Source organism: Antedon mediterranea, chromosome 10 (genome assembly GCF_964355755.1).
Source record: "Antedon mediterranea chromosome 10, ecAntMedi1.1, whole genome shotgun sequence".
Classification (NCBI taxonomy): domain Eukaryota; kingdom Metazoa; phylum Echinodermata; class Crinoidea; order Comatulida; family Antedonidae; genus Antedon; species Antedon mediterranea.
In genome coordinates this window covers 20663471-20689188 of record NC_092679.1, presented here as the reverse complement: position 1 = coordinate 20689188, position 25718 = coordinate 20663471, and the positions used below count along the sequence as shown (strand labels likewise).

The following is a 25718-nucleotide window of genomic DNA, read 5'->3' as shown; positions in this document are numbered from 1 at the left end:
TAAAACACAGTGATAAATTGCTATGTAAATGTCATTTATCATATTATTAAATGTTTCCTATTCTATATCATTGTGTTTTACTATAACCAAATTGGTTATAGTAAAACACAGTGCTAAATTGCTATGTAAATAATCATTATTATTAAATATTTCCTATTCTTTATCATTGTGTTTTACTCTAACCAAATTGGTTATAGTAAAACACAGTGCTAAATTGCTATGTAAATGTCATATATCATATTATTAAATTCCTATTCTTTATCATTCTGCTTTACTTTAACCAAATTGGTTATAGTAAAACACAGTGCTAAATTGCTATGTAAATGTCATTTATCATATTATTAAATATTTCCTATTCTTTATCATTGTGTTTTACTCTAACCAAATTGGTTATAGTAAAACACAGTGCTAAATTGCTATGTAAATGTCATATATCATATTATTAAATTCCTATTCTTTATCATTCTTCTTTACTTTAACCAAATTGGTTATAGTAAAACACAGTGCTAAATTGCTATGTAAATGTCATTTATCATATTATTAAATGTTTCCTATTCTTTATCATTATGTTTTACTTTAACCAAATTGGTTATAGTAAAACACAGTGCTAAATTGCTATGTAAATGTCATTTATCATATTATTAAATGTTTCCTATTCTATATCATTGTGCTTTACCATAACCAAATTGGTTATAGTAAAACACAGTGATAAATTGCTATGTAAATGTCATTTATCATATTATTAAATGTTTCCTATTCTATATCATTGTGTTTTACTATAACCAAATTGGTTATAGTAAAACACAGTGCTAAATTGCTATGTAAATAATCATTATTATTAAATATTTCCTATTCTTTATCATTGTGTTTTACTCTAACCAAATTGGTTATAGTAAAACACAGTGCTAAATTGCTATGTAAATGTCATATATCATATTATTAAATTCCTATTCTTTATCATTCTGCTTTACTTTAACCAAATTGGTTATAGTAAAACACAGTGCTAAATTGCTATGTAAATGTCATTTATCATATTATTAAGTGTTTCCTATTCTTTATCATTGTGTTTTACTTTAACCAAATTGGTTATAGTAAAACACAGTGCTAAATTGCTATGTAAATGTCATTTATCAAATTATTAAATGTTTCCTATTCTATATCATTGTGTTTTACTCTAACCAAATTGGTTATAGTAAAACACAGTGCTAAATTGCTATGTGAATGTCATATATCATATTATTAAATGTTTCCTATTCTTTATCATTGTGTTTTACTATAACCAAATTGGTTATAGTAAAACACAGTGCTAAATTGCTATGTAAATAATCATTATTATTAAATGTTTCCTATTCTTTATCATTGTGTTTTACTCTAACCAAATTGGTTATAGTAAAACACAGTGATAAATTGCTATGTAAATGTCATTTATCATATTATTAAATGTTTCCTATTCTATATCATTGTGTTTTACTATAACCAAATTGGTTATAGTAAAACACAGTGCTAAATTGCTATGTAAATAATCATTATTATTAAATATTTCCTATTCTTTATCATTGTGTTTTACTCTAACCAAATTGGTTATAGTAAAACACAGTGCTAAATTGCTATGTAAATGTCATATATCATATTATTAAATTCCTATTCTTTATCATTCTGCTTTACTTTAACCAAATTGGTTATAGTAAAACACAGTGCTAAATTGCTATGTAAATAATCATTATTATTAAATATTTCCTATTCTTTATCATTGTGTTTTACTCTAACCAAATTGGTTATAGTAAAACACAGTGCTAAATTGCTATGTAAATGTCATATATCATATTATTAAATTCCTATTCTTTATCATTCTGCTTTACTTTAACCAAATTGGTTATAGTAAAACACAGTGCTAAATTGCTATGTAAATGTCATTTATCATATTATTAAGTGTTTCCTATTCTTTATCATTGTGTTTTACTTTAACCAAATTGGTTATAGTAAAACACAGTGCTAAATTGCTATGTAAATGTCATTTATCAAATTATTAAATGTTTCCTATTCTATATCATTGTGTTTTACTCTAACCAAATTGGTTATAGTAAAACACAGTGCTAAATTGCTATGTGAATGTCATATATCATATTATTAAATGTTTCCTATTCTTTATCATTGTGTTTTACTATAACCAAATTGGTTATAGTAAAACACAGTGCTAAATTGCTATGTAAATAATCATTATTATTAAATGTTTCCTATTCTTTATCATTGTGTTTTACTCTAACCAAATTGGTTATAGTAAAACACAGTGATAAATTGCTATGTAAATGTCATTTATCATATTATTAAATGTTTCCTATTCTATATCATTGTGTTTTACTATAACCAAATTGGTTATAGTAAAACACAGTGCTAAATTGCTATGTAAATAATCATTATTATTAAATATTTCCTATTCTTTATCATTGTGTTTTACTCTAACCAAATTGGTTATAGTAAAACACAGTGCTAAATTGCTATGTAAATGTCATATATCATATTATTAAATTCCTATTCTTTATCATTCTGCTTTACTTTAACCAAATTGGTTATAGTAAAACACAGTGCTAAATTGCTATGTAAATGTCATTTATCATATTATTAAATATTTCCTATTCTTTATCATTGTGTTTTACTCTAACCAAATTGGTTATAGTAAAACACAGTGCTAAATTGCTATGTAAATGTCATATATCATATTATTAAATTCCTATTCTTTATCATTCTTCTTTACTTTAACCAAATTGGTTATAGTAAAACACAGTGCTAAATTGCTATGTAAATGACATTTATCATATTATTAAATGTTTCCTATTCTTTATCATTGTGTTTTACTCTAACCAAATTGGTTATTGTAAAACACAGTATATTTTACCTCAACAACATCGCCGCAAAATTGTTTATACGTTTATTTTGATTGGCTAACTAAAGTACGGTCTAATGAATATTGATATCAGAAGATTTCCTAGCTTAGTGAAAAAGTTTTATTACCAAAAATATGCTGATTACGTCACTACCGGAAGTTGTAGTCTAGCATGATGCAGACGCAATTGATTATGTACGTTTGTTAAACATATAAAAAGCTGTAAATTACCACAAAACGACAATAGGAAAGATTTCAAAGAAATGCCCTACGTGTTCAAAATCATTGTTTTAATATAGTCTGTATGTATAACTAACAATTGACCTTGTGGAAGAGCGTATAAATTTAATTTAAAGTAAAACATGATTTACTCGCCAATTTGGTATTGGATATATAGCTCCCTCTATACGTGTTGTTGTTTTGATGAATCCTTTTAACCAAAGTGACGTCACTTTACTTGACCTCTCTGCTTATGTCAAATATTTTTTCCAGACACGTGGTTTTGTTTTATTAATGTTTCTCATCTCTTAAATAATCTTTACTTAACTTTCTTTACAAATAATCTGAAATCTTTCCTATATGAATTTTAGCTCTTTTTTAGCTATATGTATTAAGCATATAAATATAAATTTATTACAGAAAATATTGAGATGTTTAATTGGGCAGCCTGGCAAGGATTTCGCGGGACCATTGAATTGTGTGTGAAAGAAAAATCTCATCTTTCGTAGACATTTTTATCCAAACTATATTTCCTAAACTGTTATTTACAACGATTAATTTTCATGTTACCAACAGTAATTAGGATCAGCAAAATTGGCGGGATCTAAAGAGGAAGTAAGTTCTATAATCTGGTTATTTGTGAAACGTAGAAAGGTTACCTAGTAGGCTAGGCTTTAGCCTAGGCGTAATTAATTAGGCGAAGCGTAGATTGCTCGATGAGGCTGTGTGAATGACTGGTGGGATGACCTGGAGTTCAGTAGGCCTAGCCAAACTGAATTTTAGAAAAAGGGCATGATAAGATATGATAATAATAACTCAATGATACAGGCTAGCAAATTCAATCAATTCAATGAATAATTATTTATGTAGGCTAGTTTGGGTTGCATATTTATTTTTTTCAATTAAAATTAATAAAAAAAAAAAAATTAATTTTCAAATTTGAATTCTCTATCTAGCCTAACCCTAGTCTAACTAGGCCTACAGTACTAGGCCTAGGTAGGTAGATAGATGGATAAAATATTTTAGACCCTAAACTAATTTCTGTATTATTTCTGTAGTATTATATTATAATTTTTCATAATGTTAAACATTTGAATTTTTTATCTTTTATTGCTAATATTTTAATAATAATATAGACAATGATTGCCGCCAGTGATCCGCAAGACTTTGTCCCATTTGGCCGAGGATTCTGCGGACGACATCCTGGCGGCCTAAGCCTCAGTCGTCCAAGTAGCCCAGTGCACGATGCCGATATACCCATTGCTGCGTTCCGAGATGTCCGCATACATGATAAACTGAAGGTGAAATTTATTTATATTTTTTTCTGCCAAACAGGCAAATCTAAAAAAATCTTTTTACTTTGTTCGATTTTTTTTTATTAAATATCAAGTTTATATAATCTAGTTATGAGTTAGTTAGAATGAAATACACATAAAGTCACCTTTTTTTCCCCAGGAAACTTGGCGTTTGAGGAGCTCGAAAACCAGCGACAAATTAGTGAGTGACGAAGAACTGTACATACATGGTTCCACAGTTGTTTGGAGCAAAGGGAGCCCAGGTCATAGGGTCGTACACAAAACATTCACAATCAATTTTCCCATTATACAGGTAAATTTTAATTTGGTAAATTGTGATGTAATAATTTTATATTATACAGTACGACCACCGAGAGAGGTGCATCATTTGTCCAATGTTCGTCAGTCAATCCAAAGGTCACTTACCCTTAGGTGACCATGATGCACCCATTTTGACGCACTGTGGTCATGTTGTTTATGATATGGTGGGTGGTAAAGTGACAGACATCAACACACCATTATTCATTGATGTGACTTACCACTTTTTTTTTTTGATGCACTGCGTCAATATTTTTGTAGATGAGCGCATAATAATAATAATAACAACTTTATTTAAAAACGGATGCAACACTTGGATCACCAGATTGGTGTTTTTTACAAGGCCGTTACTAACTACAAAACTATTTACACAAGTTATCATTTACAGTACATAATGATTAAAAAAACTATACAAAAAAAAAAATGATTTCATGAAAAACAGAGTTTCAAGTATATCTTATCTTTGGTCATTTATTATTTTTTTTAAATATATGTATATTAGGAGCTGTAATTGAATATGAGTTTATAGCATTTAAACTATTCCATAGCTTTGCACCAGAATACTAGAAACTTTTCTTTTTGTACTCAGTGTTTGCCTTATGTTAACTTAGAATATCTTTTGATCTGGTATTATATGTTTGTTTGCGTTCATAGAATCTGTTTCAGAACCCTATGACCTGGGTCGTATAGAGGGTCATACAATTGCATTTTACACCCATAAATAAATCAAAAGTTTACTCCAATATTACAACTGTAGAATGTTGCACTATGATATTAAATCTACTATTGCACGCCATGTGACCCACAACCGTCCAATCAAATGACAGGAATTTATTTAGGTGTTATATATATCTACTTTAATTTCATACATGTTTTGTAGTTTGCTGGATAAAAACTGTAATAATTTAGTCATCATACTAAAATCTTAAACATATTATACAAATAATGAATGTTTATGAGTGCAATGGTACAAATAATGGCACGAGGTGAATGATGAAAGGTTATATCAACGAGGCAAAGCCGAGTTGATATAACCTTTCATCATTCACCAAGTGCCATTATTTGTACCATTACACGAATACAAAACATTCATTATTTGTTTTATATAACATCTAGACGTTTTTTTTTCGTACACAAAAATGTTTCAAAAAGTACTATTTAACGATCGTTGAATAGTGCGTACTATTGCACGCCATGTGACCCACATTCGTCCAATCAAATGACAGGAATTTATATAGGTGTTATATAATATATCTTATTTCATTTTAGGCTCAGTGGTGTGATTTCATGTCAACAAGTAATTCTACAGAAGGTATGGTATGAATGCATTACAGTATATTTTAACTAAAATTATAAAATTCAATGTACATGTGATGTGATAGTCACATTTTATTTTGGAGAACTAAAATAAAAATATGCAATTTGCAAATTTCTTAATCTGTGTTTGTAATACTGAAGATATAAACACAATCATCCACTGAAATTCAAATGATTTTTATGCAAAATATTACATAAATTTATCTCAACATTGGATGATGGGCTTGGGTCATACGTGATATTACTGCTGATGTGTAATCTATATAATATTTTTTTTTATAGAAATTATCCACACGATAGCCATTACACATAAAAGTGCTGTGAACGTATATACAGACAAAGGGGAAGATTTCTGTGCAGCCTTACCATTCCAAGTAAGTATATTAACAATACAAGACTTTGTGTACAATTTTATATTACATAATCAAATCAGTGTTCCTTCAGCACCAGTGCATCACCGTCATACTTAAGGCCAAATGAAATATATACTTGTTTAAAGGCCAGGTGCGGGCAAAAAATTTCTATTGATCATGCATTCCAATAATTATCGATCTATAGTTTCCCCTTGTTTCATAATTTTTGGGATTTTATTTGTGTTACAGGAGCTTTTTGAAAATTAGCACTTTCATATCAGTGGGGGGATAGTTAAAATTACACAGTAAAATCTCTATTCTTTTGTACACAAATTTTGAAAATAGAGAGGCATTTCAAAAAGCTATGAAAATTAAATGGTGTGGTAAAAAATGTTATCAGATGACTAAATATAGGTAATATAACTTGAATTTTACATTTCTGGTATTTTTATTCAACTTCAGAATTTTATTTTCATGCTATAGCAAAAATTATCCACCGTATATCCACCATCTTTTTTCACCTTCTAGGGAGTCACCAGAAATGTTATTACATTATGTTAACTACCTAACTACTGAAAAAAAGTCTTCCTGGTTTTTTTGTCAGAATTTTGCAAAATTTTGTATTTGGCCATATTAGGGGAAATTCATGGTTTTTCATCTTGATTTCTGTTACAAATATTTGATTTATGTACAATTAACCCGATATTATATTTAAAATTCATGCCTGTACCTGAGCTTTAAGGTTAGCTGTTTGCAATTGAGTACATCAGGCCGTCATTGACTGAAGTTACATATATGCATTTCCAGGCCTGGTATTGCCTTTGGGGGAGAGAGACCAGTATCGTATGCGCCTCGTATATGTAATTTTTACTTTTTATTTACAGGTTTCACAAGCTTGGAAAATTAAAAACGGTTTACTTTTTGAGAGGGCAATCACTTCCGAGGAAGTATTTAGCCCAAAAAGGTATTTATTTATGGTATTTACTTTACGGAACATACCCAAACTCTCTTTGTATACCAGTATCCATCCATCTTTAGTACATCAATGTGTGTATTAGTGCAGGTCTTCTTTGTTTTACCACTATTTGTTCAAAATTACCACTAATGCTGTATGGAAAATAATAGAGATCAAAATACATAAATAACATCAAAATGACAATTGAAAATCAAAAGAAAGATAGAAACTGTAAAATAATATTTTGTGTTTTTAATTGTTAAGTTCTGGAAACCTGCCAACAATGTTCAGTCTTTGTCATCCTCTTGATGAGCCAGCACCAGTTGCCAGTCGATATGGAGGTATGTACATAAGATAACAGTTTAATGGTCTCTGTTTAGCTGTAGATAAGTCTAGGATACAAATAATATTTTTAACATGGAGGTATACCTCCATATTTGTAGGTACCCACATTACTACTATTTGATTGAAAGATTAAGTAGTTGTTATTCTACTTTCTTCCAGCAAACTTGTACAAAAATACATTAATTTGATTTCTTTTAGTTGGCTTAACTAGCAAAGTTTTTTTGATGAGAGATCACACGCAGTGTATTGTCTTCACGAGCACCCAGCCGTCACTTGTGATGACCTTTGACACGGCTCTTGGCCTTCATTCCGTTTGGATGTTGCGTGAGGCTAAAGCAGAGGTTCGTAAACTTAAAACCTAGTTGATTGGGACAATTATACTAATTGGTTGTCATAAAATGCGTAAATGTTTTATCAAATGTATCATCAAGTCCAATTTTTAAAGATGTCCATTTAAAAATAAAAGTTCATTTTATTTTTAGGAAGGACATACAGTTACCGGCTTGATAGACAATTCCAACTTAACAAGCCTCCACCGAAACCAGTCCACAACACCTTATGCTAGCCATGGCTCCAGTACTTTCGGCTTGTTAAGCTCTGGTGGTCAGTCATGGCTAAGCATGTCAAGCTTCAGTCCAGGTGTCTCACCGTTCAGGAACTTGGCCAGTAGAGGTGGTTCTCCGATGGTGTCATCCAGGCACCAAAGCCCGGCTCTGTCACAGATGGCTGCTATGAGGTGAGTATCACTAAAGAATCATAGTATAAAGCTATGTTGTAAAAAACACTTTGTGCCCTAAAGATTTTAAGTATAGACTTAAATGACAGTAACACCTGAGCGTCTGCATAGACATACCTGTATACCCAAAATGCAATCAACAGTATAAGTGCTCAGAAATTATGTTTGATATGTTGTAAATTAAATTATATATTTTTTTATTCAACTGTCATTTATGATTATTGCTTATTGTCTCTATTGTTTACATATATATTTACTAATTGTTATTGTTTTTATTGTAATTTATTTATTTATTTATTTTTTCCAATTTTTAATTGTTACATAGGACATCACATTTTAAAGCTTTGCTTATAGTGATGCCCGATTCAATCAATCAATATATAACTTTTGCCTAAAACCATGTTCAACTGTAGGCTGTTGCCAATATACAGTAATCTCCCTAAACACTGCTACTTTTAATACTTACAATATTATATGTTTTCATCTTTTCCATTGATTGTAAACCTCTAACTAAACTTTCCAGTATTTTATTATTCAACTTCTGTTTCCAATAATAGTCAATATAAACAATAAATTTTTATTTTTATCATTACTGTAAATAATCATTGTATATCTATATATAAATTTACGTAAGGGCAAAATTCGGTAAATCGCGCCTTACTTCTAGAATTTTTACTCGATGGTATATAAAGTTGGTTCGTACTTTCGGTATTGATTTTAACCACCTGATGTAACCCTGTTTACTAATTAAATTAAGTTAGATAATTAGTTATTGACGATTAAAACGAATTTAGGTTCAACGATTTGCCCCAAATAGGGGTGTTTTTCGATCGTGGTATACACTGTCTAATGGATGTCCATCTTGAAAAATACCCGCCACAAAAATGCGAGAAGGCTTCGCATTTTCCTATCTCCTCCTACGATAATTGTTTTTAATAGCTGAAAACCGGTTGAACAGTTCGAGTACAGCATCATAATGTTGAAGACAGGCCGATTTTCTTTAAAAAACACTATTTTGATACATTTAATATACGTTTTTACAAATGTATTGATTTGTGATGAATGGAACATTCCAAATTATTTGGTTTAACCATAGAGGTATAGATTTAGATTTATGGGCCCCCTTGGAGAATAAACATAAATAGTATTGCAATGCTGTACAATACTGTTAAGGTATTAACCACTTTTGATCGCAATTTGAATCGCAAATTTCTTACTGTGAGTGTTGGTACTGTTAGATGTAATATAAAAATATATACAAATAAACTTTATTACTGTGAGTGTGGGTAGGCCCTACTGTTAGATTATAAACATATAATATACAAATAAACATTCCAAATTATTTGGTTTAACCATAGAGGTATAGATTTAGATTTATGGGCCCCCTTGGAGAATAAACATAAATAGTATTGCAATGCTGTACAATACTGTTAACTTAAGGTATTAACCACTTTTGATCGCAATTTGAATCGCAAATTTCTTACTGTGAGTGTTGGTACTGTTAGATGTAATATAAAAATATATACAAATAAACTTTATTACTGTGAGTGTGGGTAGGCCCTACTGTTAGATTATAAACATATAATATACAAATAAATAAACGTTATTACTGACAGTTGCTTCTCAACGTTTGTATTAATTAATAATTTAAAAATATATAAACGTCGTAGTGGTGTATCGTTACATGTACTTTACTATTTCAATCGACTATGACAGTGAGAGTTTTAACAAAGTACCGTATTAAATCATAAATGTTTTACTGTATTTAGTGGTATATTATTTAGAGGCCTATAAAACATTAAAAACAATATTTCGTTACTGAGTGGATAAGAATATATTTTAAAATGTTTCCTCTTTGTACCTATCTTCTTCCCCCATCCCTCAACCCTTAATGTTACATACAAAACACAAATTGGGTTTGTTTAAATGAGTCCAAATAAAAAAATTTGACTCATTTTGTTTCTCTCTCGGAAGTAATTCCCAGGGTGCTAATTTTGGTTGACTACATAAATCATTGTGTATATTTATTCGTTTCTGTAAACGACAATGTATTATAGTCCTGCAGTACGTACATTTGAAATCTCAATTTTTTTCTCGCTGGAAATACTGTGCATTCGAGAACCATCTGTGGGCACGACCTAGATGGTACGCGAGCGAAGCGAGCGTGCCATCTAGTATTTTATAATTTATATTTATATTGGTCTTGTTTTTTTTTTTTTTGTAAAAATCTACTGTAATATAATACCTTATTGTGGTTACCATTATAACAAATGTACGATTGATTGAATAAAGTTCACATATAGATAGAATAACTACAACTTTGGATTGCTATTTTTTTTTTACAATTGCAAATCTTAAAGATGTATTGTCCCTTGAAACACAAAAAAATGAAGGTCAAAATATTCTAAATTTAAAGTGGCCATATCAAAGTAATATTAAAGTTATTCACTTTAAGTCGAAAATTTGAGCCAAAAACAACAAGTTTACGTAATTAACAGGTAAATTAGTTTGATTACATTTCATCTGGAAAATCGTCACGAGCGAAAGTAAACAAAGATTTCAAACCATGAGTACGCATTATGCATATGCTAAATTAGGATTGTTTACAACTCGTCACGGTTAAGAAGGTATTTTCACACAGATCATGAGGAAGTTTTATGATTATGCATACAGAGTAGCCAAACAGGCGCGTTTCATTATGGGATATGTTTTGATTGAAAACTTTGACTGGAAGTCAAAGTTATTTTTTTAACAAAAAAACGTCTGTATTTCAGTTAAAATTTTTTTTTTTTCGATAAATTTTTGGTGATAGTTAATAACTATTACGATACTTCAGAATGACCCACCTTTTTTCGAAATCTTTTATTTTTTATTTTTTTGGAATTAGTCAAAGGGACAATACATCTTTAATTTACTACTACTACACATACCCCAATACTCTACTGTATATGTCTTTTTTTTTTCAAATATTGGATAGAGTGTGTACAATCGCAACCCATCGTAGATGACTAGCTTTCCCTATTATTAAAATTGCATATCTTCATTTTTACACTATTACTATCCATAACTCTGTACTAATATGTCTTTTTTTTCATCTACAGCCGATCCCATTCTCCGGCAGGAAGTGGTCTGGCAACGCCTTCTCCTGGTGCGCATTCATTGGCTCGCTATGGCCTGTCGCCTTACACCTCGTCAGTTTTTAACGAGAGCGCATCTGGTGTGTCCGAGCCGTTGGCACCTGCTCTGTGCATGGATCATTGTTGGACAGAACAGCCTCAAAATTTCAGGTGTGTTATTTAATAGTTATTAATTTAAGGTTAACTATCCATATCAATTACAGCGTTAAGCCTTGTCTACACAATCAAACTCTATGTGACAAAAAATGTGATGTGCCCATATATGGACATGATGATGTCACATCACTACCATATTTAAGCATACCACTACCATATCAAATCACACTTTAGTATGTCAAACTAATCAGATAGTGTAGGCAGAGCATTATATGCCCAAATTTTCACATTAGTTCAGGTGCCAATACAACTGAAAAGTACATTAATTAATCCTAACCATATATTTGTAGAGATGGAGTTCTTGGTAAAACCAAAAAAGTCTTCCTGACTTCCGACCTTTGCGGACAAGACTACTTGTGCTATCTAATTGAGATCCATAATCTACTAAAATGTGTCAAATTTGGCCCCAGTAATGATAGGACCAGTTATATATTTGGAACAGTGACATCATTGACCGCCAGGGATGCTGTCTCAGTGAAGGTAAAATCAATTTTTCTTTATTCGTTACAAAATACTATGAATTTGGAGTGTACTTGGTGGTTATGATGCTTGGTCCTGGGTTCAAGTCCTGTCATAATGTCAGGATTTTTTCTAATGACAATTTACAACTTCACTCCCAAACACTTGTAATAAGACTTTGTTTATGTAGAACAGAATTTCCATCTTTAAGATGATAGTGAATGAATTCGCTTATGGTTATCCTTGGCAATTTGCTACAAAAAACGTCCAAAAAAGTATAATTGAATGGGAGTAACAAACCGAATTTTCTTTTTTTTTTCTCATTTAATTTTGAAATCTAGATTAACTTAATTCATAACCAATTTTTTTGTTGTGTTCTTTTCTATAGAGCATGAACATGATGGTGCTTCTGGATACCAACAATAGTATAAGCCTATATACAGGCCTAGTTAAGGTAAATATACAACAAAATATAGCAAGGTAATCTAACAACAGGACGCTGAGCTCGCCTTGCCAAGATAGGAACGGATGACAGTGGGCGATCCAGGATTTTAAAATGGGAGGGGTGGGGGGACCTAAAAAGGGTGAAATGAAGGGCGGTCCTATCTTTTGCATTAAAAATTAGAGGGAGCCCGGGCAGGCTGGATGAGGCAGCACATGTAGTTTACATGGATTCACATCCTAAATAAGGTATTCCACATAATTTGTTACAGATTGGGAAAGTGTATATATGTGGGATACCCCCTATGATGTCATCTCAATCATCAAGCCTTCCTAGGCCAAGTACACCGCTGGATAGCACAGAGACAAACGCTCACACAGTAGGAGGAGCAAGGGGGCTTGCTGATGAGGTATGTACTTGTATGCAATTCATTAATTAGGAAAGTTGTAGGAGAGTGATCTGGTATCTATATTATAATAGCAAAAAAATAAAAACACAAAATCTCCTTAACCACATGACCAAAACTTGCACCGTTTCAGATAGGGTGCATTTTGATTCGTTTAGTTTTCGTTTCGTTTCGTAATATTTATTCAACCAAAAAAACATATTATTTAACATAAATATTAAACATTTTAACATAACATTTCTACTTATTTAGTCATAGGATATTTTTGTTGTAAAACGTCAACTTAGGTTGTTCTTGGATTTCATCATTTTTTTCCTTGTTTGTGTTTAGATTGTTATGTTATCACCTGTTCCACAATTGGAGCATTCCACCAAACTTCTAGACTCCACCAGCAGCATAGATTTCATGTTTCCGGTCAACCGTAACATAATCGGACTAAGAGATGCTAACGATAACCGCTTTTTGTTGGTGAGTATTGGCCTATAGGTTTTTGGTATTTTAATAAGGCTTTTTGATGCAGTTTCAAGGTCATCAAAATGTAATTGAACATGAACAAGCCTTTAGAAATATAAAAGCAACTGTTTTAAAATCTGTCTACACTATCAATCTTCATGTAACAAAAAAATGATGTGCCCATATATGGACACGATGATGTCAATATGGACACGATGATGTCAATATGGACACGATGATGTCATATCACTACAATATTTGGGCACATCACTGCCATATTTGAGCACATCACTTTTTGTCAAACTAGTGTAGACAAACCTTTGGGGTGGTTGCAGAAGGTATCACAACACAGATTTATTGGTTTGTGTAATAGAAAAATCCTTAATATTGGATGCTGGTTACTCTCTTTAAATAAAGTTTAAATAAAACATACAGTAGTGGTTACTAGGCACTGATATTTCCAAAAAGATAAAATAGATTTGTTTTTTATTCTGTTTTCTTATAGGAAATGGCAGGTGGAAGTTTAAAGCAGTCGTCACTGCCTTGGATGAGTTCATCTCCTTTAGGTAAGGATCTCTTACAAAGAGTAATTATAAATACTAGAGAGCACTGGGTGTGATGTGCCCAAATATGGTAGTCATCAGGCATCCTTCAGTCAAGATTGACTATGGAGACGACATTGGAGAGAATTTCATCCGTTTTCCAGTGAGTCTGTGAGTTCCAGTGGCTGATCTAGATTTTCTTTTCAGATACCTTTCTTCATTTTCCATACGATATCTTTCTTCACTGTGTACAAGTCCTGCCTTAATATGTGGGCGCAAAGTTTAGACAAAGCTATAGTGCTCCATCAATATTTTCTTCTGTATTATGTAATATTCTCATTATTGAATTAACAATTAAGATAAATAAATATAAATGCACAAACTATTATGGTTTGTCGTTATTTTATTAGCTACCTATTTGATCTTAAAATTTGTATCTTTTAGTTGAGTCGTGCCTTGATGCCCTAAAGCAAATTCTACCAAAAGATATCTCTCTCCAAGCTCTGGTTAACTGGTATTCTACAAATAACGCTCCGAGTAGTGGAATCAACATTTCCGAGTGGAAACTGTTTATGCGATGCTTGCTAGGCATGATGGGATACAATGTTGCCCAGTTAACCATTTTGGTAGGTAGTTTATGCATTTTTTGATATTGTAACATTTCTTAAAGTGAAAAAAAAACTGATTGAAACTGACGTAAAGTTTATATTTTGTAATTACAAATTAATGTTTCATATTTTTGTAGTCAGATTTTGGTGGAACAGTATCACCAGTTTTGACTTCAAAAAAGCATAGGAGTTCAACAGAAAATGAGGTGAGAGTTTGATTGAATTTCATAACTTTCTTATTTTTTGAATAAGATCATGTATATCATGTAAATTTGCTTTGTCTTAGAGATGGTAGACGTTACCGGTCCATCATCTCTCGTACAAATAGGTTTCGTAACTGCTTTTATCCAGCTGCTATTTGGGCATTAAATGCCTGTCAGTATACCGATATGACACTTTTTAATTGTTTTTGTTAATTTTTCATTTATCTGTTTTTGTATATCTCAGAGCAAACATAATTTCTATGTATATTTTATATGCAAATGACAATAAATGGATGTAATTTTCCACTGATGAATGAATGAATGGTAGTGACTGAATGCATCAAGATCAGAACCTAGAAACATGGTATTGGTAGGAGAGTACCATGAACACCAGTCCCTAGCTCTATTCAACTATTATCATCGTTTTTATTTAAACTGTCTTTGTAGGACTGGGAATACCTGATTTCTTCAGACTATCATAAGCTAATGGTTACCAAGAATGCATGTTTCTGCGGAATGACAACAGTAGAGGAAAGTACGCCCTCAACCAGCAGCGGTAACCAGCCGTGCATAGATACAGCTGCATTGCTGTTTTTGTATATTCCTGCTATAACATTTGCTTTACATTCTGTTTATGAGGTATGTTTACATTTGCTTTGATTAATATCATAGAAAAATAAAGCGTTATTTCGCAGAGTAAAAAACGTGCTACCCCTTTATTATTTTTTCCATGAATAGCTGCGATATTTACTTCCATCCCGTGTCTACTGAGCTGCTTGATTTGCGCATAAAAAGTAGAAAATGCACACACTGTGCTTTGAGGCTTTGTGCATTAAGCGCTATATAGGATTAACGTAATATTTTTTATACTGAAAAAAATTCAAACTATAATTCATTGCAGAAAGGAATTTAGAAATAAAAATATGAATACGCATAAGCTGATGCTTTTAATTTGCGTGAATAAATTTGAAAACATTTCCAAATAGACATGCACAACATTATACCTTCTAGTCTTATTTGTTTTTAGGAGATGAAGTTAGAACGTTTGCAATCTGAGAAACTCAGCTCCCTGGCAACACTGCTGTTTCACCTAGTTTCGTAAGTTCACCATTTTTGTTTCTTTGTGAAGAAAGTTAAACCTAAGTGAGTGAGTGGCTGAGCGGGTTAAACAGTGGAACCATAATACATTGCCATAACATTGACTACTCACTCGCTCCATGGTTGTGGTGGTAGAATAAGTCTTCTCGGATAAGGACTATATACCGTAGGTCCAGTGTACATATCTAGCTCATGTGCACTTTAAAGAACCTAGTACATCTTTCGAGATGAGTAAGGTGTACTAGTTCACACATGTATGTGAAATAAAATAAAATAAAAATTTTTCAGGTACAACAATACATGACAATACAGCGGTGCAGCACCCTGAGGATTGCCATGAGTGCAAAGCACTATCGAGATGGCTCTCCATATACTGCACTAGAACAAACATATACACAAGATGCTCTACATAAACAAAGACTTATTATTAAGTCTTTGGGAGTGGAGTTGTAAATTGTCATGAGAAAAAAACCCTGACATATGACAGGACTTGAACCCAGGACCCTTAGATTGGTAGCCAAGCATCATAACCACCAAGCCACAGCTCCACTCCAAAATAATTTATTTATATAGAAGACATAATTGACATTTTAATTGATGATTTATAAAAATAAAAAATAATATATTTATAATTCTAGTGATCTTCAATGGGATGATTATATAGATTACTACAAGAGGGACTGCCCAAATGTACTACACCTCAGCCAAGATAGGAGACAGGTACATACAGGTAAGTTATAAATACACTTTACCCCTCTCAATAACAATTTTTTATTTTGTACATATCTCCATATTAAAATATGTACTTTTTTAGACTGTTTTTCATTAATTTGTCAGTATTCTCAATATAGTCTGCATTCATAAATCGATAGCTACACTGATGGGTTAAAAAAAAAAATTTTAATTGACCAATATTTTCACCTAATAAGTATATTGCTAAATTACCAAAATCCGTCAAATCTTTTGTTTAGATCATTTGAAGATTATGCAATGGCCCAACTACATTACAACGGAACCACCAAGCCTTGTGGGATGGCTGATGGAGTGTTTCCATGGTAACCCAGTTGACCCATACCCACTCATCAACGGGATTGGCAAGAAGCTACAAATGATAATCTCTGTAAGTTTATCTTTGAAGATAACACAACATAATTATTACTAAATACATGATATGGCATTAAATTTCATATTTCCACTAACATAGGTAAAGGTCCTGTATTCAATTCTGAACATAGGTTAATAAGCTGTTAGGAGCTCATTTTACTTAAGCCTCTGCATTATGCGGTTGGGTGGCCGTCCTTTGCACGAAACCTTATCCTCCCTAGTATTTTCAACCAGGTACTCATTTACAAAAGACTGGGAGTTGTTGGGAATTGAACCCAGGCCTCTCTCTATGAAAGTCAAGTGTCCTAACCACTCGACTACCACTCCACTTACATTAATATAGTAGAACCCCTCCTTAGGGACACACCTCTATTCAGGGGACACACCCTTTTAAGAGGAAATTGAAACAAAGAACACTACAGCCTTCCTATATTCAGAGACACTTTGTTGGGTCCTAAATGTCCACTTAATACTGTATTTGGTTGTTGCCAAAATATATCTATATTTACTGTCTCTAGTTTTTTCATTTTACCTATCTTATAAATTGATGAATTCGTTAATAACTGTTTGTTAATTAGTGCATTGATAATTAATTATTTTCTAATTTAGATATATCTTGTGTTTATGTGGGAGTATGGTCTGCAGAAAAAGACTAAAAATGTACGGAGGTTGTCTGCTACTGGTAGGCTACTCTTTTTCAATATTATGTTATTCTTTGGGATTTCATTCCCCCTCTATTTAGAGGACACTTTCCTGTGTGAAGACCAATGTTCTACTGTATTTTTACTATAAAATTTTACTTTATAGAAATTAATAAAGCATCATATTAAATCATCACATTAAAATTAAAAAAACTTAGATGGAAATCAACTAAACGTTATAACTTTTTTGACACCAGACTATAATCTGCTATGAGGCATTTTAATGTAATGTGGAAAAGATAAACGCAATAAGTATCTTAGTTGTATTTTTAACTCAATTTGTATTTTTTGTGCTCTCTCTTAACTTTTTATATGACATCTTGTTCTCAGTTTTATGTGATTTTATTCTTTTTTACTGTTTGTGCGAAAATGTTTTTGGGAAATTTTTATGTGTGTACTTTCAGACAAAGTTTCAAGCCATTCATGAGTTTGACAATAAAGTTTATTAAATTGAATTGAATTGAAATGGAATTCACTTTCTGAATGGGTTTTAACTAGCAAAAGTATAAATTCATTTAAAAACAACCTTGACAAACACACAATTTTTATGAGAGAAGAGGCTCTTGTGAGTTTTAATCATAGCCTCTTTACTTTAGATTAGGTAAGATATAAGGTAAGAATCAACATATATTATAGTATTCAGTGGTAATTTGCCTTTTATATTTAGGTCATCAGTTACGCTCCATTAACCTTGATTACGAGCAGTTCTGTGAAAGTCATGCTGCCCTCACACCATCAGAGCGAGTCATCGTTTACATGAGTGAGAGGAAGTTTACCCTAGAAGACCTTCAAAGGTTACCATTTGGTGTAGCCTTGCCGCTCCAGGAGGCTATTAGTGAATGCAAGAAAAACCCACCAAGTGACTGGACAGAGGCTGCTTATGTTCTGATTGGTAGACAAGATCTGTCAAAACAGGCGAAGATGGAAACAGAACAAGATTTTGAAATGGTTTGATTAATACCTAGTTTTAATTAAGGATAAACTCCAAATCTTTTCGCATTTTTCCTAGTCTCGTAGATCATTTAACTGCAGTTTTTCTCTTTGTAAATCAAAGAATAAATTACCAAAATGACTTTTTGATAACTTTTAAATTAACAAACATGTTATCAATAATATTAATAGTTCATTCTTATAAAGCGCATATAAGTAAGCTCTCAATGCACTGTATATAATAGACGAGAAGTGGCAAAAATTTAAATTAATGAAAAACTTGTTTGAAAAGGAAAGACTTCAACTGGGTCTAATTTGTGGCCTCTTGTGTTCCATATTTCTCTTAAAAACAGTTTTTTTGATATTTTTTCTAAAAATGTAGGGAAAACGAAAGATACAGGATGAAAAGTCCAACACGAAGGACGAATTTGACGGGATGGAGCACCTGGATGAGGAGATGTTACGATTACGATTCCCGGATGATTTAAGGGTTTATGAAGTTCGTCGTCTGCTTCAGTCTACGAAACCTGTTCGAATTGTCTTGACCCAGAAACCAGAGGTCACGTAAGTGAACAGATAGGTTTTTAAAGATAATTACTGACACTCAATAAAGTAGCATCACGTTCCTCTTGACGTAAACGCTCACGACCCTTTGGATCATCCAACTGTCGCTTGTCATTGGTCAACTCACTTGCATTGTGCCTCATTGTTCTGTTTCATCAAAGTGGGAACCAAGCTTTACTATGGAGTAACCGTATTTGTAATGCTCTGTCTACACTATCAAACGTGTGATGTGCCTAAATAGCCTAAATATGGTAGTAATATGCCCAAATATGGCAGTGATATGATGTTGTCGTGTCCATCACATTTTTTCACATAAAGTTTGATGTGTAGACAGATCTTCAATATCACATCAAACTTTTTTTGTCAAAATAGTTTGATAGTGCAGACAGAGCTTTAGATAAAGATAATTATCTTTTTTACTTAGTGACCATGAATTCCAAGAGGAGCAAGAGTTTAAGTTGCTTAGCATAAGTCAAAGGACAATGGCTTTGCCAGTTGGCAGGTGAGTTGTTACATTTTTCATATAGTCGAGTCAAGTGGCCGAGCGGTTAAGACAGGAGCGTACAAGAATATCTTTGACTCACTCCTAGTTCTGGTGGTGGAGCAAGTCTCCTGGGATAAGGACTATAAACTGTAGGTCCAGTGTACATAGTTTGCCTGTGTGCACTTTAAAGAACCCAGTTCATCATTTGAGACAAATACGAAATGGATTATAGATTATATCCGTTCAATAATGACACTCAACTCCAAACGATCAAGAAGTTTTACCCACCAAACATCACGCTCTATATTAAAATCTACATAATTGTAATGTATTTCTGATAAAACTTTATCTTGTAGAGGAATGTTTTCCCTGCACCTGGCTAGACCAGTAGTTACTGAAACATTACCAATTCCTAAGCTCAACTTAACTGGTAAAGCGCCACCTAGAAACAACACCATCAATTTTTCGCATATTGACGTGATTGCCAACATGGAAGCGTGGCCAAGTTTTCACAATGGAGTCGCAGCAGGTTTGAAGATAGCGCCAGGGGCCACACAGGTATTATTGAATTTTAATTTTTATTCGGGCCCAACAAAGTATCCCTTTAATAGCGTGACCCTGAATAAAGTCTGGCACACACTGTAGCTTTCGGCTGAGCCAACTGCCATGAATAACACTTTGCTCACAAAAAATTGCTGCAAACTGTGATCGAGTTCTATTGGGCGCATACTAAACGCCCTCAGTACGCGATTTGTCTGGCTCAGCCAATAGCTATAGTGTGCGCCGGGCTTAAGGTTTGCCCGTAGTATTAAAACACACATCACCCCTTTTTTTCCCCTTCCTATGAGGTTAAATGCCTCATAGGAGTGGTCTCCCAGGAATCCTTCCTAATGAGTTGGGTGCTTTCCAGATATTTCTGATCAAGTTTTTCCATTATATTAAGCACAATATCATATTCATATCTATGCACCTTTTGAAAAGCAAGACATAACATAGTGGAGCTGTATAATAAAGTTGACCTGTATCTTGGTGATTAACATACTTGCCTTCCAATCCTAAGGTCCAGGGTTCAATCCTGACGTACTGCCAGGGTTCAATCCTGACTTAGTGCCAGGGTTCAATCCTGACTTAGTGCCAGGGTTCAATCCTGACCTAATGCCAGGGTTGTAACTCTTTTAACTCCACTCCCAAAGCCTCAAATGAGACTTAGTTTATAAGCAGGATAAATTATAAAATAGTTTATCCATACAGTAATTGGCAAGTTTCACGCTGTTGGATGCATATAAAATAAAATAAATAATAGCATTAGAAATCTGATTCTGAAATTTACGTATTTGTTTCAGGTTGATTCTACATGGATAGCATATAACAAACCTTCGGAGAATGATAGAAGTAACGAACACGCTGGATTCCTGATGGGTCTTGGGTTAAATGGACATCTGCCCAACTTGGCAACACTCAAGGTTCATGACTACCTAATAAAGGCAAGTCACAAATATAGCAATTAGCCTATGCACTACTAATACTACTTTTTGTAATTGCTGTGTAAATATTGTACATTTTGACTCTTTCTTTTCCAACCAATGTTTTTATTACTTGTTCAATTGTTATTTTAATTTAGGGGCATGAGATGACAAGTCTGGGTGTACTCCTAGGTTTAGCTGCAGCAAGGTTTTTATATTTAAATATTTATTATTATGTTATAAACCTCTTTAATATTCACTGTGCAATTTGGAATTGGTCCCATCTTTCACTGAATGTTCTTTTTATATGCAATGTGTTTTTCTTTTGTATGTGCATTTCAGTGAGAATTTGAATATATAATATAATAAATAAAATAATGTAAAGATAATTTATTTTCTTTTACTACCAAAAGGGTACCAACTCATCCGCTCCTAATAATGTTAATATAGCTACAGGCCAACTCACTATGTTAAGATATGATACTGCTACTGCAGTAGAATTATTATAGGTTTTACATGCAGAGGATAATACAGATAGTACACAACTATAACATGACTTGAGCAAAGATACAAGAGTAGACTTCTGTCTACACCATCAAAATAATTTGACAAAAAAAGTGTGATGTGCCCAAATAATATGGTAGTGATATGCCTAAATATGGTAGTGATATGACATCATCATCCATGTCCATATATGTCCATACACTTTTTTTGTCGCGTAAAGTTTGATAGTGTGGACAGAGCTTACGTCTAATTGTGAAATTAATGAATATTTGTCCTCACAGAGCTGGAACAATGGACCTAAACGTAACTAAGATGTTGAGTATTCATATCCCAGCTCTTCTGCCTCCCACTTCCACCGAGTTAGACGTTCAGCACGTCGTCCAAGTCAGCGCCGTTGTCGGCATTGGTTTAGTTTATCAAAAAACGGCTCATAGACGATTTGCTGAGGTTCTTTTAGATGAAATCGGTAATACTTGTATTCAATTTCTATTTTATAAATTAATTCTATATATAATTTCTTTGATATACGTATCATAAACACATGAAATGCATGCCTTATGACACAAACATAATAATGACTCGCATAAAAAGAGAGGAGGCAGCCTATATGAGTAATTATTTCACTTAAGGTAAAGAATATATATCACAAGAATGAGTATTCCGCGATTTTTGCATGAGAAATTTGTAACAGAGAGCTCCAGAGAGTGATACCTGCCCTCATAAGGGCGGATGTATACGCTGACGTATACACTTGAATTAATAGATATTATACATGTCACATTACATAGAATTATGATAATATATTTTGCAATTGTATACTATTTTATAATACATATTTATTAACAAACTAGTGTACATTCACTTTTACAGACAATTATTTACTAACATGCTAAATTAGTTCACAAAGGTAATGGGAGAATGAAAAACTAATGAAGATAATAATTGAACAGATAATCATAAAATGTTTTATTTTCTAGGCCGACCACCAGGTCCTGAAATGGAGAATAGCACAGATAGAGAGTCCTACTCGTTGGCTGCTGGACTTGCTTTAGGCCTGATTATGCTTGGGGTAAATTTTTATTAAACACACAATTTTTCAAGATTAATATTTTTTTAATGTACTGTAGTCAGTAGATATTTTGTATGTTTTTGTTTAGCATGGTAGTGATGATGTGTCGCTGTCGGACCTCAACATGACGGATCAACTCTATCACTACATGGTAGGAGGGTTCAAAAGGCCTTTAGTAAGTATATTAAACTTTGACCTGGCAATAATTGGTATTAACTGTCTGATTACCCGAGCCTCATATTCTTTAAATAGTACTTTAATCTAGGAATTTTTTTTTCAGTTTGTACCAGGGTTATAATCAAATCGTTAATTTGTTAATATGAAACGATGTGATAATTATATAGTAGAACCTCTATTAAGGGGACACACTTGGGACCCAACAAAGTCCCTAAGTTATGGTTGGCCGTAGTGTTAAAATACATAATTCCCTGTGTTCGTTGCGCTTGTTGAGGCAAACAAATGTTAATTGAATGTGTAAATAATTGCTATGCTTCATTGATTTGTGGTACTAATAGCCCAATTCATATTTGTCTATTAATACAATACAGTTCAACCTTTATTAAGGGGGCACATTTGATACCATACAAGTGTCCCAACTCCCATTAACAGGAATGATCTTGTTTGTTAGTGTTTTATAGAACTGTATTAAGACTTTTTTGTTGAGACAAACAAATGTCATTTGAATGTGTAGATAATTGGTATGATCCATTGATTTGTGGTACTAATAGCCCAAATAGTATTGGTCTATTAATACAATACAGTAATATTAATCTTCACTTTTTTTGTAACTATTAGACTGGATTGAATAAAGAGAAGTACAAGTCACCTAGTTACCAAATCAAGGAGGGGGACCAAGTCAATGTTAACGTCACATCACCAGGAGCAACCCTCGCTCTTGGCATGATGTTCTTCGACACAAATAAAAGGTATGGAGTTTTTCCCCCCTCAAATTTATGTGAATACAATAATTTAGTATCGGATTGCAGAGTGATACTGATACTTTGAGCAATAAATATACCTTTACTATTGTATAACTGTGTTTTTATTTCAGTGCTGTTGCACAGTGGTTAGCAGCCCCTGAAACTCAGTTTTTGTTGGATTTTGTTCGTCCAGATTTCTTGCTTATCCGGGTAAGCGTCTTGGCTTATTTTAGTAAATTATATTTTGTCCACATATTCATTTATCTCCTTTTTTCTTCTTTCTCTAATCACTAATAAATTTGACAAACAAAACAAACAAATAACGTCCTCACTTTTTCACTCCTTAAAGCATGTGTTCTGTCTGCCTATATTTCATACACTTCTATCATTCAGAAATGACATTAAATGTTTGTATTATTTTTGTTAATGTTTATTTTTATTGAATTTGAAAACCGTTTTTAATCTCAGATTGTTAGCCATGGACTTATTATGTGGAGTAACATTCTTCCTTCCATTGAATGGGTCGAAAGTAACTTACCAAAGGTAAGGTTTGAAATTTTATCTATAGTAGTTGTCGAAAAGGTCAAAGGTCATTTGACGTGCATTCTCTCATAAAGGATTATAAAAAATAAGTGTCTATAAATATATAATATAATATTATGATTTGTTATTGTGCTCTGATTGTTATGTTTTATATATAGAGTAAGACTTTGTTCAATGGTTATATTTATCACTTCATTCTTTTTTACAGATTGTAAAGAAGTATGCTTTTAAGCGAAACACACCAAATAGCTTAGATGATGATGTTGATATACAGACTATGAGGTAGGTACACATTTGTATATTTTATGTTACTATTATTATTCAATTATTATACTATCCCATCCATTGATGTTATCCTTTCTATTCATTCATTCATTCATTCAATGATTTTATATTTTAGTCAAGCTGAATGCAACATTTTAGCTGGAGCTTGTCTTGTTCTTGGTCTTCGCTTCGCAGGATCAGCCAATCACCAGGCATTCCTTACACTGGTAAGGTCATTAAGGTCAATAATTTGACCTTAATTAATTGCTCCTTAGTATTTGTCAATATGTCATTTGATATCCCTGTATGTAACCTTCGCTGTAAATTATCTTGCATTAATGTCAATGCTAGTGTTTTCTATTAAATTTGTACTTATTTACCGGTTCATGGGATCTCATTGGTTAATCGCCGGGCTATAGTTATTGCCCCCGAACTATAGACCGGGTAAACTACGCATGTCTGTTTCTTCCTCAAAACAATCGGATCTATACACCATGCATGATGTAATTGTGTGTTGAATATTATATATAGCTGGTTTAAGTTTTAGATGTAAATATTATTTATTAGGTGATCATTTAGAATAAAATGATCACCTATTGTTATTGTATGAAATCTTTATTATTATTTTTTTTTTTTTTTATTCTTTCTGTACACTTTTTGTCTAACAATTATCTCAAAAAGTTGAATGGCAATGATCACAAAAAATTCACACTATCAATCATATCTCCATAACTCTTTATCACATATCAATAAAATTCACTATACGTAAACTTCAGGTGAAGGGTAAAAATATTAACAAATAAAAACTTACTTGTTTCAAGGTCATGCACGTGAAATCGCGCGTTAAAATTTTAAAAAGCTCAAAATTAAGTTTTGATCAATTTAGAGCATAAAATAGGCCATTTGCGTGTTTTAAAAAATTACTGCGCAAAAACACGTTTTTGCACGTGCGTACTTAGAAAGTGTAAAAAATACAATTTTTTTTGTACAAATTGCATTCTACTCATCTTCCTTGGTAGATTCACCAAATGTGAGTCCATTTCGATTTAAAATAGTGCTATACGAGCACGTTAAAAATGACAAAATGCGCACATTAATTGTACAAAAGTGCTAAAAATGGTAAAAATTAAGGCCTTTTTAAAAAGAATATAACTCTTCAGAATGGCAGGTGACCCCCAATTTTTTTAACTAATTATGGAAGCCAATAAGTTGTAGATATAAATATATATACATATTAGACGTACAAAAT

General features: G+C 32.4%; 1 protein-coding gene across 1 annotated transcript in view; it reads left to right on the top strand.

Annotated features, from left to right (window-relative positions):
* The first annotated feature begins 3308 nt into the window (after positions 1 to 3308).
* The window catches only part of LOC140060082 (anaphase-promoting complex subunit 1-like), a 30276-nt gene continuing 7866 nt past the window's right edge, over positions 3309 to 25718 (top strand). Inside the window, exons 1-36 of the mRNA XM_072106149.1 lie at positions 3309 to 3715; positions 4237 to 4401; positions 4556 to 4708; positions 5983 to 6025; positions 6313 to 6404; positions 7268 to 7347; positions 7603 to 7679; positions 7882 to 8024; positions 8166 to 8419; positions 11521 to 11706; positions 12003 to 12192; positions 12560 to 12625; positions 12885 to 13022; positions 13350 to 13487; positions 13978 to 14038; positions 14459 to 14640; positions 14760 to 14828; positions 15273 to 15464; positions 15853 to 15923; positions 16562 to 16653; positions 16895 to 17043; positions 17637 to 17709; positions 18396 to 18676; positions 19041 to 19222; positions 19647 to 19724; positions 20063 to 20264; positions 21050 to 21190; positions 21328 to 21377; positions 21955 to 22139; positions 22651 to 22742; positions 22831 to 22917; positions 23538 to 23668; positions 23794 to 23872; positions 24131 to 24205; positions 24414 to 24487; positions 24606 to 24696. Of these exons, the coding sequence (XP_071962250.1) occupies positions 4240 to 4401; positions 4556 to 4708; positions 5983 to 6025; positions 6313 to 6404; positions 7268 to 7347; positions 7603 to 7679; positions 7882 to 8024; positions 8166 to 8419; positions 11521 to 11706; positions 12003 to 12192; positions 12560 to 12625; positions 12885 to 13022; positions 13350 to 13487; positions 13978 to 14038; positions 14459 to 14640; positions 14760 to 14828; positions 15273 to 15464; positions 15853 to 15923; positions 16562 to 16653; positions 16895 to 17043; positions 17637 to 17709; positions 18396 to 18676; positions 19041 to 19222; positions 19647 to 19724; positions 20063 to 20264; positions 21050 to 21190; positions 21328 to 21377; positions 21955 to 22139; positions 22651 to 22742; positions 22831 to 22917; positions 23538 to 23668; positions 23794 to 23872; positions 24131 to 24205; positions 24414 to 24487; positions 24606 to 24696 (4359 nt within the window). The 5' untranslated portion in view covers positions 3309 to 3715; positions 4237 to 4239. The remainder of the gene's footprint in view (positions 3716 to 4236; positions 4402 to 4555; positions 4709 to 5982; positions 6026 to 6312; positions 6405 to 7267; positions 7348 to 7602; positions 7680 to 7881; positions 8025 to 8165; positions 8420 to 11520; positions 11707 to 12002; positions 12193 to 12559; positions 12626 to 12884; positions 13023 to 13349; positions 13488 to 13977; positions 14039 to 14458; positions 14641 to 14759; positions 14829 to 15272; positions 15465 to 15852; positions 15924 to 16561; positions 16654 to 16894; positions 17044 to 17636; positions 17710 to 18395; positions 18677 to 19040; positions 19223 to 19646; positions 19725 to 20062; positions 20265 to 21049; positions 21191 to 21327; positions 21378 to 21954; positions 22140 to 22650; positions 22743 to 22830; positions 22918 to 23537; positions 23669 to 23793; positions 23873 to 24130; positions 24206 to 24413; positions 24488 to 24605; positions 24697 to 25718) is intronic.